At 34.4% G+C, this 13,773-nt stretch overlaps 1 protein-coding gene and 1 long non-coding RNA gene across 2 annotated transcripts in view; one reads left to right on the forward strand and one right to left on the reverse strand.

Annotated features, from left to right (window-relative positions):
• LOC126746995 (protein phosphatase PTC7 homolog) overlaps nucleotides 1-13,773 on the reverse strand; it is a 109,745-nt gene that overhangs the window by 72,000 nt on the left and 23,972 nt on the right. Inside the window, exon 2 of the mRNA XM_050455463.1 lies at nucleotides 11,463-11,642. Coding sequence (XP_050311420.1) covers nucleotides 11,463-11,642 — 180 coding nt within the window. The remainder of the gene's footprint in view (nucleotides 1-11,462; nucleotides 11,643-13,773) is intronic.
• LOC126746996 (uncharacterized) lies at nucleotides 6,131-7,424 on the forward strand. The gene is made up of 3 exons (XR_007664061.1): nucleotides 6,131-6,422; nucleotides 6,478-6,637; nucleotides 6,694-7,424. It is a non-coding gene; the product is annotated as an uncharacterized LOC126746996 (long non-coding RNA).

The raw sequence follows: 13,773 nt of genomic DNA on the forward strand, positions 1-13,773 counted from the left end.
CTCATCTACGTCTGTTACCAATAGGTTGCCTTCAACCGAACCTCCAAATGATCATCCTAGTTCAAATCCAGGAAACAATCTGACTGTACCAACCTTAGAAGATGAGTTTCAAAACCCAACGCCATCAACTCTATCTTCTCGGGGCCTAAAAAATTGTGAAATTTACGAGAACACCCAAAATAACACGTTTTCACCAGAAGTTGTTAGGCCTTTCGGAAAAGCTTCACCAAGAAAAATAAACGCAAGAGGAAAGAAAAAGAGGAAGTCAACCGAGTACACCGATACACCGGAAACGGAGGAAATAGAGAGAGAAGCTAATAAGAAAACACAAAAGGTCAAACGGAATCTGGAAACCGAAAAGAAGGTTCCAAAGAAAATCCCAAAAAAAGCACCCGTGAGAACAAGAAAGCAGTCTGAATCTGAAAATTCTACCGACGACGAAAGTGAATGTTTTTGTTTGGTGTGTGCATGTTGAACCATTTAATAAAAGTAAGCCAGGTGAACAGTGGATTCGATGTACTAACTGCAAAATGTGGTCGCATGAAGCATGCACACCACAAGAGGTCACATATTATGTTTGCCAGAATTGCCAAAGTGACTGACCAAAAATTGGAAGTTAAGTGTTACACATCTATATTATAAAAACCACCAGTTATGTTTTTTGTTTGTTTCTTTTTTCTAAGTTTTATTTTATTTTCCTACGTTTCTGTTTAATGTTCCTCCTCATAAGCAGAATATTCCCAGCAAGCAAGAGCTCGTCAGATTAACGTCATTAAATCGTGATAACCCGTGAGTACTCGTCAGTGGTCTAAAAATCACTAAAAAGTCACGAGATAACGACGTCAAATAAATAACGTCAGAGTGACGTACTTTAAATTACGATATTTTGACGACGTTTTTTGTAATTTTTAACTGTCATAAAACTTTATGAAATTAATTATTATACATTAGGTACAAATAAACTATTACGCATATTATGTTAAAAAAAACATTGAAAGCTCTTTTTGCGGCGAAAATTTTTTAGCAAAATTTACTAAGACAAGCAATTGTTTATTTATTTGGCTCAACTATTTTTATTCCCTTCTTAAAAAATTACAACAAAAAGTGCTATTGTGGGGGTTTGAACCCAAGACCCCTAGAATGTAATCCTGCAAGCTAAGCCACTGGACCAATCGAACAGTCTAGGCGAGAAACTAAACACGCCATGACTTTAGTACATGCGTACACATTTGTAACTTTTTTTATAATCAATTAAAATATATTTATTGCAATTATGTGGCGACAGGAAAGATGAATTATTTAAGAACATAATTTAGGTTTAGAGGTAACATCTAACCAAATTACTAATTAGTGCAATTCAGCCAAATCAATACCATCATGGGTTCGTTTTTTTATTTTTTAAAGTTTTTTTTTTTTTTAAGGCCTGCCTGGGTGCGTTTCTAGACATTGAAGGGGCGCTCGATAACACCCCTTTCGCATTAATCTGCCAAGCACTCGAGAGCCGCGGCTCAGAACCCTGTTTGGTTAGCTGGATAGAGGCCATGCTCTCGAAACGTCATGTATCTGCCCAGCTTAATAACGAGATTGTCAAAACGTTGGCGGCTAGGGGCTGCCCGCAGGGAGTTTTGTCCCCTACCTTGTAGTCGACAGCCTGATAAATCTTTTAAACAATGCTGGCCTATACACACAGGCCTACGTGATCTGGTAATCCTTTGCCAGAGGAAAGACGCCGTCTTAATGCAGGGCCCTATGATGAGAGCCCTGCGTATGGTGGACATATGGTGGCTCTTGGGGGGTCTCAGGATTAACCCCAAAAAAGCAGAGCTCCTACGTATTAGGAGACAACTTTGGCACGCCCCTGTTATATTTCTAGGTGGCGTGCAGCTGCCTTACTCCAGGACAGTTCGATTTCTGGGAATCAAGTTAGATCCCAAACTCTCCTGGTACGATCATGCAGACACCAGAATAAAGAAGATTACCTGCGCGCTATGGGCCTGCAGGCGGGCTTTCGGCAATATCTGGGGTCTGTCTCCTAAGATCCTCCACTGGATCTACTCGCGCATTGTGAGACCTCTTTTCACATACGGGGTTATCGTTTGGTGGCCATGTACGGAGAAAGCGAAAATTCTTCCTTAACTGGACACTAGACAGGAGTCCAACGTCTTGCATGTCTCAGCATAACGGGTTCCATGCGAACGGCGCCAACTAGAGTGCTTGAGACTCTGCTGAGCCTTCCGCCTCTGGACCTCGTTGTGCAATTCGAGGCAATGAGGACTGCGTACAGGCTATACGTCCTCGGCGAACTACGTGCTGGCGAGACCAGTCACGGTCCATACAGGAATGTCCTCTTCTTCTGATGGGCAGTGACTGCATGGCTCCAGTGACTGTGGACTGAGAGGGATTCGTGACGCACATTGCAGGCAGAGAGGAGTGGCAGCATTCCAACAGACCTGCATTGCTAAATAAGGGGACCATCTGGTACACAGATGGCTCCAGAATGAATAACAGAGCTGGATCAGGGCTTTGTGGTGGGATCCCACATACCAGTAGGGCATACTCGCTGGGGGAGCACGCCACTGTCTTTCAGGCCGAAGTATTCGCTGTAATAAAATGCGGACAAAAAATCCTAAGCTGCGGACACCGCAATACAGTCGTATCAATATGCTCGGACAGCAGAGCTGCCATTAAGGCTATCACGGCCGCAAAGGTAAGCTCCAAGCTTGTACTAGAGTGCATAAAAGTCCTGAAAAAAACTGGTGCAGGTTGGCTGCAGGGTCCAGGTCGTTTGGATACCTGGCCATGCAGGCCATGCAGGTAATGAGGAAGCGGACTCTCTTGCCAGACTGGGATCCGCGAATGTGCCGATGGGGCCGGAACCCATAGTTGATATCGCCAAATGCGTTGCGGTCGCGTCAATGAAGGCTCTGCTGGAAAAGTGGAAGATGAACTGAGTCCCCTGGTATGAGACAGGCCAAAGCGCACATAGGTGGGCCCTCTGCCTGTCTCACAAAAAATCTACTACGCCTAAAAAGACGCGAAATTCGGCTAGTGACAGGTCTTTTAACCAGTAACTGGTACTTGAGAAGCCATCTCCATACCAAAGTTTACTGAATAAAATACAAGTTGCTTCACTCGGCTCCACGCGCCGAATTACCTATTCACCGCCCCTCACTTCATTTGCCGGGCGACGCTCCTACAACCGAATCTGTTGGGTTACACAGTGAGTAGAGTTTAAATCGTTTTGATGTGCGAGCGTTTTATTACTAGTTGTACCGGGTGAACTCAGTGGACTGGCAAATTATTATAATCTATTATATTAAAATGTCGACTTATTTTTCGGTAGACAGTTGTTTCACAAAGCGTGGAAGTGGTTTAATGTTTTTTTAATGTCCGAAAAATGAAAATATATATATAAAATATATATTTATATATATAATAAAATAACAAATAAGAAATAAGGGTAACGAATTACATGCCAGGTTATAGTACCTCTCTGTCTTGAGAGGGTGTGTTGTGACCAAAATAACGTGCGCAGTTTCGTTTTTACATAAAATAAAATATGAAAGTTGGATTTTGGTCAACTTCTTATTTTATTCTTATATTATTTTGCTATATAAATGCATTATGGAACTTTTGTACATTTAACTCTTATTTTATTTTTATTTTACTTTATTTGTCTGTATAAATCCAGCTTAAGAGACTACATTGTTTACATTTTAAAATGGCAAAATATATTTTTCTCTCCATCTTTTGTCCTTCTTTTACAATATTGCACTTTTGCCAGAGCTATTTATCCGCTTTTTAAGTATTAAAAAATGTAATACCTTTTAAAGGTTATTTGAATCGGAAACATAACTGAGGTTATAATGAAAAAAAACAAATCGAAAATTAATAAAATTCATAGAAAAATCGACTTAATTTAAAAGCAAAAATATTAATAAAAGCAGCAGTCAAAACAAAAATATCTTGGAGCATTAAAAAATTTAGTCACTTCGGCAACGTTGCGCTACAGTCTCACGCAGGTTTTACTATTTTTCGAGTTCTGTCAAAAATTATGAATAAATGAATCCCGAGCGATGTTGCCAAGGAATTAAAACAAATAAACGCTTTAAATTATTGAGTCTAAGGGCGTGTTTTGTATTTAGAGTGTGTTTTATCAGTTTTTTGTTGTTTTCGTACTTTTTTGGAGAAAATTAATGGCAAAATAAACGAACATGGTGCATTCTTGTGTAGTAAAGAGAGTAGAGCATTAAAATCCAAATTAACGTTTCATCGGTAAGTTTATTTGTTTACGTTTAAACAGCAAAAGACTTTTGTATTTATACCACCAGCGTCATAACATGAAAAATATTAAGGTTAATTATAATTATGTAATGACATTTTTCGCCTCTATTTAAAATTGCACAGGAGCGACGAAAACAACACGTATAGATATAGAAAATTATTTATACAGTACACAATCCTAACCCGATTTGTAAGGGAGGGAAAATGAAAATAACAAATTTGTCGATTATTATAATATTATTTGCACTAGTGCATAAGCTCTACCCCACTGGCAACAAACCAAACAAAAATTAATTGAAAATATGCATTGTTTCTAAGGGGTACTAACAACTTTCAACTTCAACTTTTTCTTTTCAATTCCACATTTTTGGGCTGGTTATGAATGAAACATTACGTTTATTACTTATAATGTATTTGGTAATGTTATTATTAGTCTGACAAAATAACAAAAACGTCAAAAAGGTAGTAATCAATCATTAAAAATTCAAACATGTCATTACTTAGTAGTTATGTCTATCTTTAGTTGTTACGTTTAGTAACAGTAATATATCCATTTTTTCACACAAACTTTTGACTTTGATTTAAAAATAAATCCTAATGAAACCGGTCGTACCAAAACAACCTTTAATAAGAGTTAGATACAAAAAAAACTAACTATTTAGTTCTTGAATTACGTAAACTTTGATAATGTAAAATTTATTTAGTTTGGTGGCTATAAAAACAAATAATTTAAAGTATTGTCAATTTACATATTTTTCCCAAGTAGGTACATTAAATAATAATTTTATGCCAGATAATAAAGTTATTATAAAATCGTGCTCCGTCTTCCCCTACACTTCAAATTAGACGAAACTCGTAAAATAATAGGTATTTTTTACCAGAATTCCCCTTTACATTTTTTGCTAGTTCCCCGTCGGCGAGGAGCTCGGCGGCCTGCCTTTGAGATCGAAAGATAAAAGGTTTTTCGCCGAGTGAAGCAACTTGTATTTTATTCAGTAAACTTTGTCCATACTATCGGTATTACGGACAACCCGGAATGCCGATGGTGCTGTGAGGAGGATGAAACCGTTGACCATAAAGTCGGGGAGTGCCCAGCACTCACGCGCACCAGGTTCAAATACTTGAGTAACACTTTCAGTGTACCGAGTGACTTTAAGTCCTTCAGACCAGAGAGCCTTATCGGTTTCTCTATAGCCGTTGGGCTCTGGTAACCCCTCGATGGGGCATGACGGGTCCATCAGGAGACCTATATGCACAACTGCCTTGGCAGCCCACTGTTTCGACAATTTCAATTTCAACCTTATCAGCTAGAGAAAGCAGTCAGGTTCAGAAATTCTCTATGGGTTAGTCCATTTAACCATAGATTGTCTATATCTTACTTTACAAATCGCTTTACAACTATCATTTCGCAATAGTATAAGTTTTATCCAAACTTTCCATAAACCTTTTTTACAGGACAAACTATAACAAAAATTCATTTATTCCTCAAGCATTGAGCTACATAGCTTTAATTTTTTTTCAAATTTTAAACCCTTTTCTGGGAGTTTTATCTGGATTTCATTTATGAAGTTCATTATCAAGAAACCTGTCTCAAATCCTGTTTTTTTTGTTGTTTGATTTTGATTTTTATTACCTGAGCTTGTATCTAGTTACTTACATAAATTTGGATTGGGCTTGACCCATTCGTAACTAAATAATGAAATAAATAGATATATTACATATAATAATAAAAAAATTTTACCATAGTTATGTTTAAATAAATAAAAGCATTTCATCTTTCACATCTCATCTCGTTTCTTCTATACTGTCTTACTGCTGTTTTTTAATAGCAGCAAGGCGAGGTTAAATGAGGGTTTTCAATGAGATTTCTTCCTATAGAATAAGGACGGATTCATTTGTTTTTGGAAATATAAAGATATATTTATGTGACAATTCTAGCTTTAGAGAAAATTTATAGGCAAGTTAAAAAGTTGGGAGAAGAACTAAAGGAAGTTAAAGGATTGCTCAAACAATCAAGGCATTCCTCAGGTGTTCCTAGTTTACCCAATAATCTACCAGTTGAACTTCCCTTAAATTCTCAAGAAAATTTACAAATATTAGAACACTATCTAGGTGAAGAGGAAGCATTTAATAATTTGGTAATAAACTTATTTAATAAAAAGTTTTTAGTTAAAAAGATACAATATTTTGTAGGCCTTATATCTTTCAACACTTGGAGGTAATGGCATGGTATCCTGTGTAAATAAAATTCTAAGACTTCTTCTATCAGATATCTTAGCAACTGCTTATAACTTTGCTGGGCAACGGAGTAAACAAGCATTCGGAACAGCAAAACTTAATTCTCTGGTGATAAGTAAGAAAGATAATGTTACATATTATTTTAGTTTATTATTATCATATAATTTGCAGGAGCTATACAAGTTACATCCCCATTAACAACTAAAGCAGAAATTGAAAATGCAGTCAAAACTTGACTGAAGCATGCCAAGCAAAGAATTGATAAAAAAAGAAAGTCATATTGATGATGTTTTTTTATGTGTCATATAGTGCAATTTATTTTGTAAGTAAACTTATTCATGTTAAAAATATTAAAACGAAAACAAAAAGAATTTGTTGGGCCAAGACAAAAGTCTAGGCGAGCTTTAAAAGCTTCACAAGATTTTGCTAATACAATAAATGGGGATGTTGCTAATAATAATTCATCTCAAAATGCTATTGTAGGACATATTTCTGATAAACAGATTGTCATTAAAAATGTCACATTAATTGCAGACAAAAAGAATGAGCATACTTTATCTAAAGTCTCTACCAGTAGTTGTAGTGATACATCTCTCTTAAATTCTTCACTCTCAATTTCTAGTCAAAATTCTTCACCTGAGGAAAAAAGTGTTCTTCCTGAACAGTTAATTCAATGGGCAACTTTAAAACATAAAATATCTCATTCTGCTTTGACAGATCTTCTTCATATACTTTCACCCTACCATCCTGAACTCCCTTTAAGTAGCCGTACTTTATTGGCGACTCCTAATTTTACCGATATGAACAAATTGGAAACAGGTGACCTTTGTTATTTTGGTATTGAAAATGCTCTCAAAAAAATTGTTTTGCATTCCCCTATTGATAGGCAACCTCAAATATGTTTTAATGTTGATGGTATCCCACTATTTAGAAGTTCAAAACTTCAACTTTGGCCAATATTAGGTTTAATAAAAAATATACCTAATAGTATTGTTTTTACCGTCGCAGTTGTTTGTGGAAAAAGTAAGCCAAAACCTTTAAATTTATTTGTAAAATCATTTATAGATAAATAAAATTCTTTGCTACAAAATGGACTAGTTATTGGAAATGATCACATTAATGTGTCATTACACAGTCTTGTCTGTGACGCCCCTGCTCGAGCCTATCTGAAGTGTACAAAATCTCATACAGGTTATTCTTCTTGTGATAAATGTACAGTCCATGGAGATTATTACATGAATAAAGTTGTTTTTGATAGCATAGAATCTCAGAAACGAAGCGATGAGTCATTTCGTATGCAGCTTGATGAAGACCACCACATTGCTGAAACCCCTTTAACACAGCTACCAATTAATTTGATTAAATGTTTTCCAACCGACTATATGCACAATGTTTGCTTAGGAATTGTTAAGAAACTACTTCATACTTGGATTGGGGGTTCTTTAAAAGTAAGATTATCGAGCCATAAAGTTAAGGTAATATCCCAGCGGCTCCTTGACTTAAAAAATTATATACCAATGGAATTTAACCGGAAACCTCGCACTCTTGATGAATTGTCATATTGGAAAGCTACTGAATTTAGGCAATTTTTACTTTATTTAGGCCCTTTAGTTTTGAAAGATATTTTAGATATAGCCATTTATGAAAATTTTCTTGCTTTTCATTTTTCAATTTATATTCTATTATCAAAAAGCATATTAAAAAATTTGGAGTTTCATTTGTAAGAAATGTAATAAATATTTTCATTAATCACTTAAAAACATTATATGGCTTGGAATTCATGATATATAATGTTCATTTATTATCACATATTTGTGATGATGTAGAATCATTTGCTGTTCTTGACAACTTTTCCTTTTGAGAATTATTTAGGACAATTGAAGTCCCTAATAAAATCTCCAATAAATCCTTATGTCTCAAGGTTGTTCAGGAACATACAAGAGGTCCATTACCTAATTTAAATAGTGGTATTAAATATCATCAACAGTTTTCCAAAATTATATTTCATGATACAACTTTTTCAGTACTGCATCATTCAAAGGCAGATTGCTATTGCTTGACCAAAAATGGAAATAAGATTGTTGAAATACATAACATTTTAAAAGCAGATGACAATAACATTTATGTTGTTGGAAAAGAATTTATTAGCTATTCTGATTTATATTCATACCCCTATCCCTCTAGTCACTTAACTATTTTTGTTGTAAACAATTTGTCAGACTTTAAAATCTAGTCAATTAATGACATTTTTGGCAAATGCTTTGTTTTACCATTTAGACAAAAAGCTTGTGTTGCTATTCCTATTATACATAGTATAATAGGGTAAACAAAAAACAAAATTCATTGTTAAGTTTTCAGTGTATATATATGGTGTTTTTCAACACAACAAATACCTATAATATTAATAATTATTGTATGATAGAATTTCACGCTTGTTTTAAGAATTTTAAATCTAATTTGAACGTCATTATTTTCGAGTTGTACAGTACTTAGTTCAGGTATTTTTGCGGAGTTGCTTTAGAAGCAAATGTGAAAGTACATTTTTTTGAGTTTAGAATGTTTTAATATTTTGTTTACATTTTTTAAAGTTTTATGTTATATGTTATTTTTTGTTTTAATCAAAGTTTTGTTAAAATGTTTTGCTTAATATATTTGTTAAATATTTCTAAATATATACGTTTATTTATAAATGTACTCTTTTCATTTTTGTTCATGTTCCCAAAATGTTATATAGTAATGACGTCATTTTCCGTTATATAAAAAATACGTTAAAGTGACATGGTTAATATGACGTATTTTGTCTAAGACATTAGGAGGTCATTTTCACGTCATACTCTCGTGATGTAACTCGTCATTTCTCGTCATTTGGTGACCTTATTATAACGACATTTTCACGTTTTATTGTTTAGCTGGATAAGATGGCTGAGATTAGCTTCTGTTATTTTTTTGTTGTTGTTATGAGGCATTTTTTACAGTTTCTATATGATTTTGAGTCTTTTTTGAATAATAAAAGAAAATAAAAAGAAATGTGTTTTTTATTTAATCTATATTGCTGTTGTTACAACTATCCCCATAATGTGTTTCAATTGACCCTTGCTCGGGGTCGTTTGAAACATTATGCTCCACCACTTATTTTTATTTGCACATTTTTTTTCGCTTATCTATAGTCAAATTTAACTACTAGGTCAAGTATGTCAAGTTCCTAGCTATATGTTACCTATTTTTTGATCATATTATAGTATTTATCTAGCCAGAAAAAAAATATTTGTACAAAATGGTTCAATTGACCCCAGTCTCCCCTATGCGACGCTAAACTGTTTTTTTGAAAATTCAGACTTTCTAGAATTACAAAATATCGATTGTCTGGTATCAACTTTTTAATTATGACAATGAGCCTTCATTTGAAAAAAATGACTTATAGCCGAAAATACGATTTTGTAAACTTTAGACGCATCTAGGAAAGCCGTGAAAAACAAGACAGCAAATTATATTTTTCTAGGACTACTTGATGCAAATTTAACGATTTTAAATTATTCATGGCACTCTAGATTGAAATATAAAAAATTAAATAATTTAAAGGTTAGGTGGCAAAAGTTGACATATGGGGCGTAATTTTTCTTAGAATGTCGTTTTCTATCAAAATATGTCAAAAAAATTGGGGGATCCTATTTAAAATAAGAAAGTTAGGGTCATTTCCGGTTGAACCGGAAGTGACAGAAAACAACTGAATGCGTCAGCTAATCCCAATTTGGGTGCTACACTCACATACCAAATTTCATTTTTTTCACTTAAAAATTTAAAAAGTTATAGAGGCAAGACACTTTCCTAAGACTCCTGGTATACCTAATAATTCATGAGATGATACTTGACCCTTTGATCTTAATCTATTTAACTGGTTCATTTATACTGTGTTCCAAATAACAATAATTGTTTTCTGCTCAAACTTAGATCAAGGGGTTAAAATGATATACAAGCTTTGACATAATTGTGGCAATAAATCGTACCTTAGCCAATACAAATGATAATTTATTGCAGCAATGCCATTTGGGAGATTATATTAATTATAATTCATATTCTCCTAAACAAACCCAGTAAATGCATTTACGTAACATCCAAGTTATAAAAGTTTTACATAATGACAATAGCACAGTAAACGCGGCGTTTATTCCTTCTGTTTTCTTTTTGTGAAATTTATTTAATGGCAAGCGTCGCATTGGCAAATATCCAAATCTTATAAATAGATTTTCCTTTTTAACAAGTAATTTAATTAAAATTACAAAATGTTTAATATATAGGTCGATAAACAACACAGATGACGACAGATGACGACACCAATGATGTTTTCAATAAGATTCTAATAAGTAAATAAGTGATTTGACCATTAAGTAATCATTATATACGTCGGTATTATTGTAATAAGTATAGTGGATGTCCTAATGATTAGCGTCAAAGCTTGACAGATCAATTAATTTCTATATAATTGGCTTTGGAGATATTCAGGGTCACAAATCACTCGTACCTCATCTAGAGGTGCTGATTGTGGAAAATTATTTTTTATTTGAATAAGAGGGATTTTGTAACTGGTATATCGTCACCTTGGTGTAGGTCAAATGATTAACGTAAAAAACGCTATAAAATAATAGCAAGAAAAAAATCAACTATGACAAGTGCAAGTAATATAAATAAAAAATGATGTAAGTTTATCACTTTAACAATTTAAATACTGTAAAACAAACACGTATGATATTATCTGGGATTTACCTTAGATTCATTGCTTATTTATGTGGAGAAATGCACTATTAAATGAAACCAAACAGTCGTAAATTACGCCGCATTTTTTGCCACAATGAAAATTTATTGTTAAAGTATTCAATGGTTAATTAAGGGGAAATACCTATATCGGTTACGACTAACTTGAATTTTCACACATTTTCACTTACCTAAAATAGCTTTCTTATTATGTAACAGTTCATAATAACCATTTGCTAACAGTTCAGAAGGGTTAACAGGATTAAACCGACCTAAATTGACTAATCGCTCACAGGCCTTCATCAAGTGAAGGGAAAACTCTCCTGGGTCGATGCCGTAGGCCCTCCATCCACCCACACCGTCTGCCACACCTAAGAAAAATTATAAATATTATCAGGCTCAATAATTTACTATTATTTTGTAGTAAATAAAAATTATTCACAAGTTACAGAGTTAATTCATTTAATTTCTTCCTATTTAGAAAATAGACGAAATCTCTAAAAGAAAAATCTTCTAGTTCGAAATCTCTAGAACATACCATTTCATCACATCGAGTATCACATCGATCCGCTTTTAAAGCGTTTTTTATATAAGTGAAAGTAAATCTGGACTGTTGAATTTATGTTAAATTGTGTGTTTCAAAGTACGGTATTCTCCCTGTCTTTGTTCCTGAGTGCTACTGAATATTGTATTACGTAAAATCAACAAAATACAAAAATATATGTGACACTACAAAAATAAACACACAAGGTACCCATTGTTCAAATACAAAACATTGGAATTTCTTTTGTACTGACGAAATACTTTAATACTACGATATTCTAGTCCGATTAAATATTAGTGGAGCCGATTTTGCTCACTATTTTAAAGACTTTTTGTCCTTTTTCCTGCAATGGCAGATGTTTTCAAATGTTGTAGGAAATATAATGCCAATTGGATATGCATAGTTTGCAACAATATCTGCCATCCTAGTTGCATGAAAAGAACTAAACACTACGAAAGTTTAAATGACAACTTAATCTACTGTTCCACTGAGTGCAGAGATCTGGAACTAGTGACGAAGATTATGACTCTAGAACCTTTCTGGGAATGGTACAAAATCTACAAGCTGAACTGGAGCATAAAAACAATTACATTACGCGGTTAAAGCGCAACTCTGCCGTATTGGAAGATGAGTTAACTGAGTTGGAGTCAAAGTTTCGGAATGACCTTGAATCTTTAAAAGCTAAAGTTCTGGAATTACAAAACCAATTAGAAGAAAAAGATGTGTTAATTAAAAAGTACGAGGATAAAACTTATGCGGAGTGCGAAACCCAAACGTTAGCAAACAGTAATTCCACTTCAACTTAAACATTAAGTTTGGGTAAAATTTCAAAAAGTTCGAGCATGTTCTTTGGGAACTCAGACCGTTTTTAAGTCATACACAGAAACAGAAGTTCAAACTGATGATCCTGATACTCCCCCACTAACACTCGCAGACGAACTGAGCTTCAGACGGCCTGTATTAACTCAAATCATCATAATAACGATAATAAAAACACAATTGATAAACTATACAACAAAATTTCACTTCTTAAGTCTCAGAAAGTAGAACTAAAGGACAAACTTCAAAGTTTTAAAGTGACGGAAGAAAACAAAAGAAAAGAAATGACTGAAATAAATAGAAAGATAATTACTACCATTGAAGTTTTAGAAAAGAACAATGAATCTTATGTAATAGAGGTCTCACAGTTACGCGTCAGCGTTTCTCGAACCTCAACAATATCTGTCAAGTCTCTAACTGGACCCCCCGAAACCATCAAGCAAAGACACAATTACTGACAAAGCTTCCAGCAGGAACTTGGTGGGATCTCTGGTAAGAAAGAAGATACTTGTTATGGGTTCGTATGTTCAGGGTTATCTTCCGCTTTTAAAACGGCTCACCAGATATAAACACGAGATAAACAGCCAAAATATCGAAAAAATCACTATTGAAGACATGCTAGACAGCAGTTCACCCTATTGCCGTCGGTTTACCAAAGACGACTATGTATTTTTGTTTACTTGTTCACAAGCTTCTATAAGCTGCAAAGAGCTAGATGAATGCGGCATTAAACAAAAAATAAGACTATTTGAGCATATGAATCTTGCATTGATTGGCCCAATGCCATTACATTTAATAACATTATTGCATCCCATAACCTGACACTCCACAAATGCATTCAAGGTGCACCTACAGCCATCTTCATACCTCTGCTCTCACCTTCTCCTAAACAGCTGGTGGCTGAATACCTAGTAAACTGTCTTACTCTTAATGACAGTAGGATCCACTCACTGGAGGTCCCTCTTAATCCCAACATTCAGCTATCATCAAGCAGAAATCCGTCAGGCGTGGAATCAATGCAGGTTCCCAACACAGATAAAAAATGTTTATTGGCCCTTCAGATTCCAAAGGAGTCAAGGTAGCCCCAAATTCCAAGTTCTCGTTAATGTTATTAAATGTACAATCTCTCCGTAATAAAA

The sequence above is a fragment of the Anthonomus grandis genome, chromosome 18, assembly GCF_022605725.1.
Source record: "Anthonomus grandis grandis chromosome 18, icAntGran1.3, whole genome shotgun sequence".
Taxonomy (NCBI): Eukaryota; Metazoa; Arthropoda; class Insecta; order Coleoptera; family Curculionidae; genus Anthonomus; species Anthonomus grandis.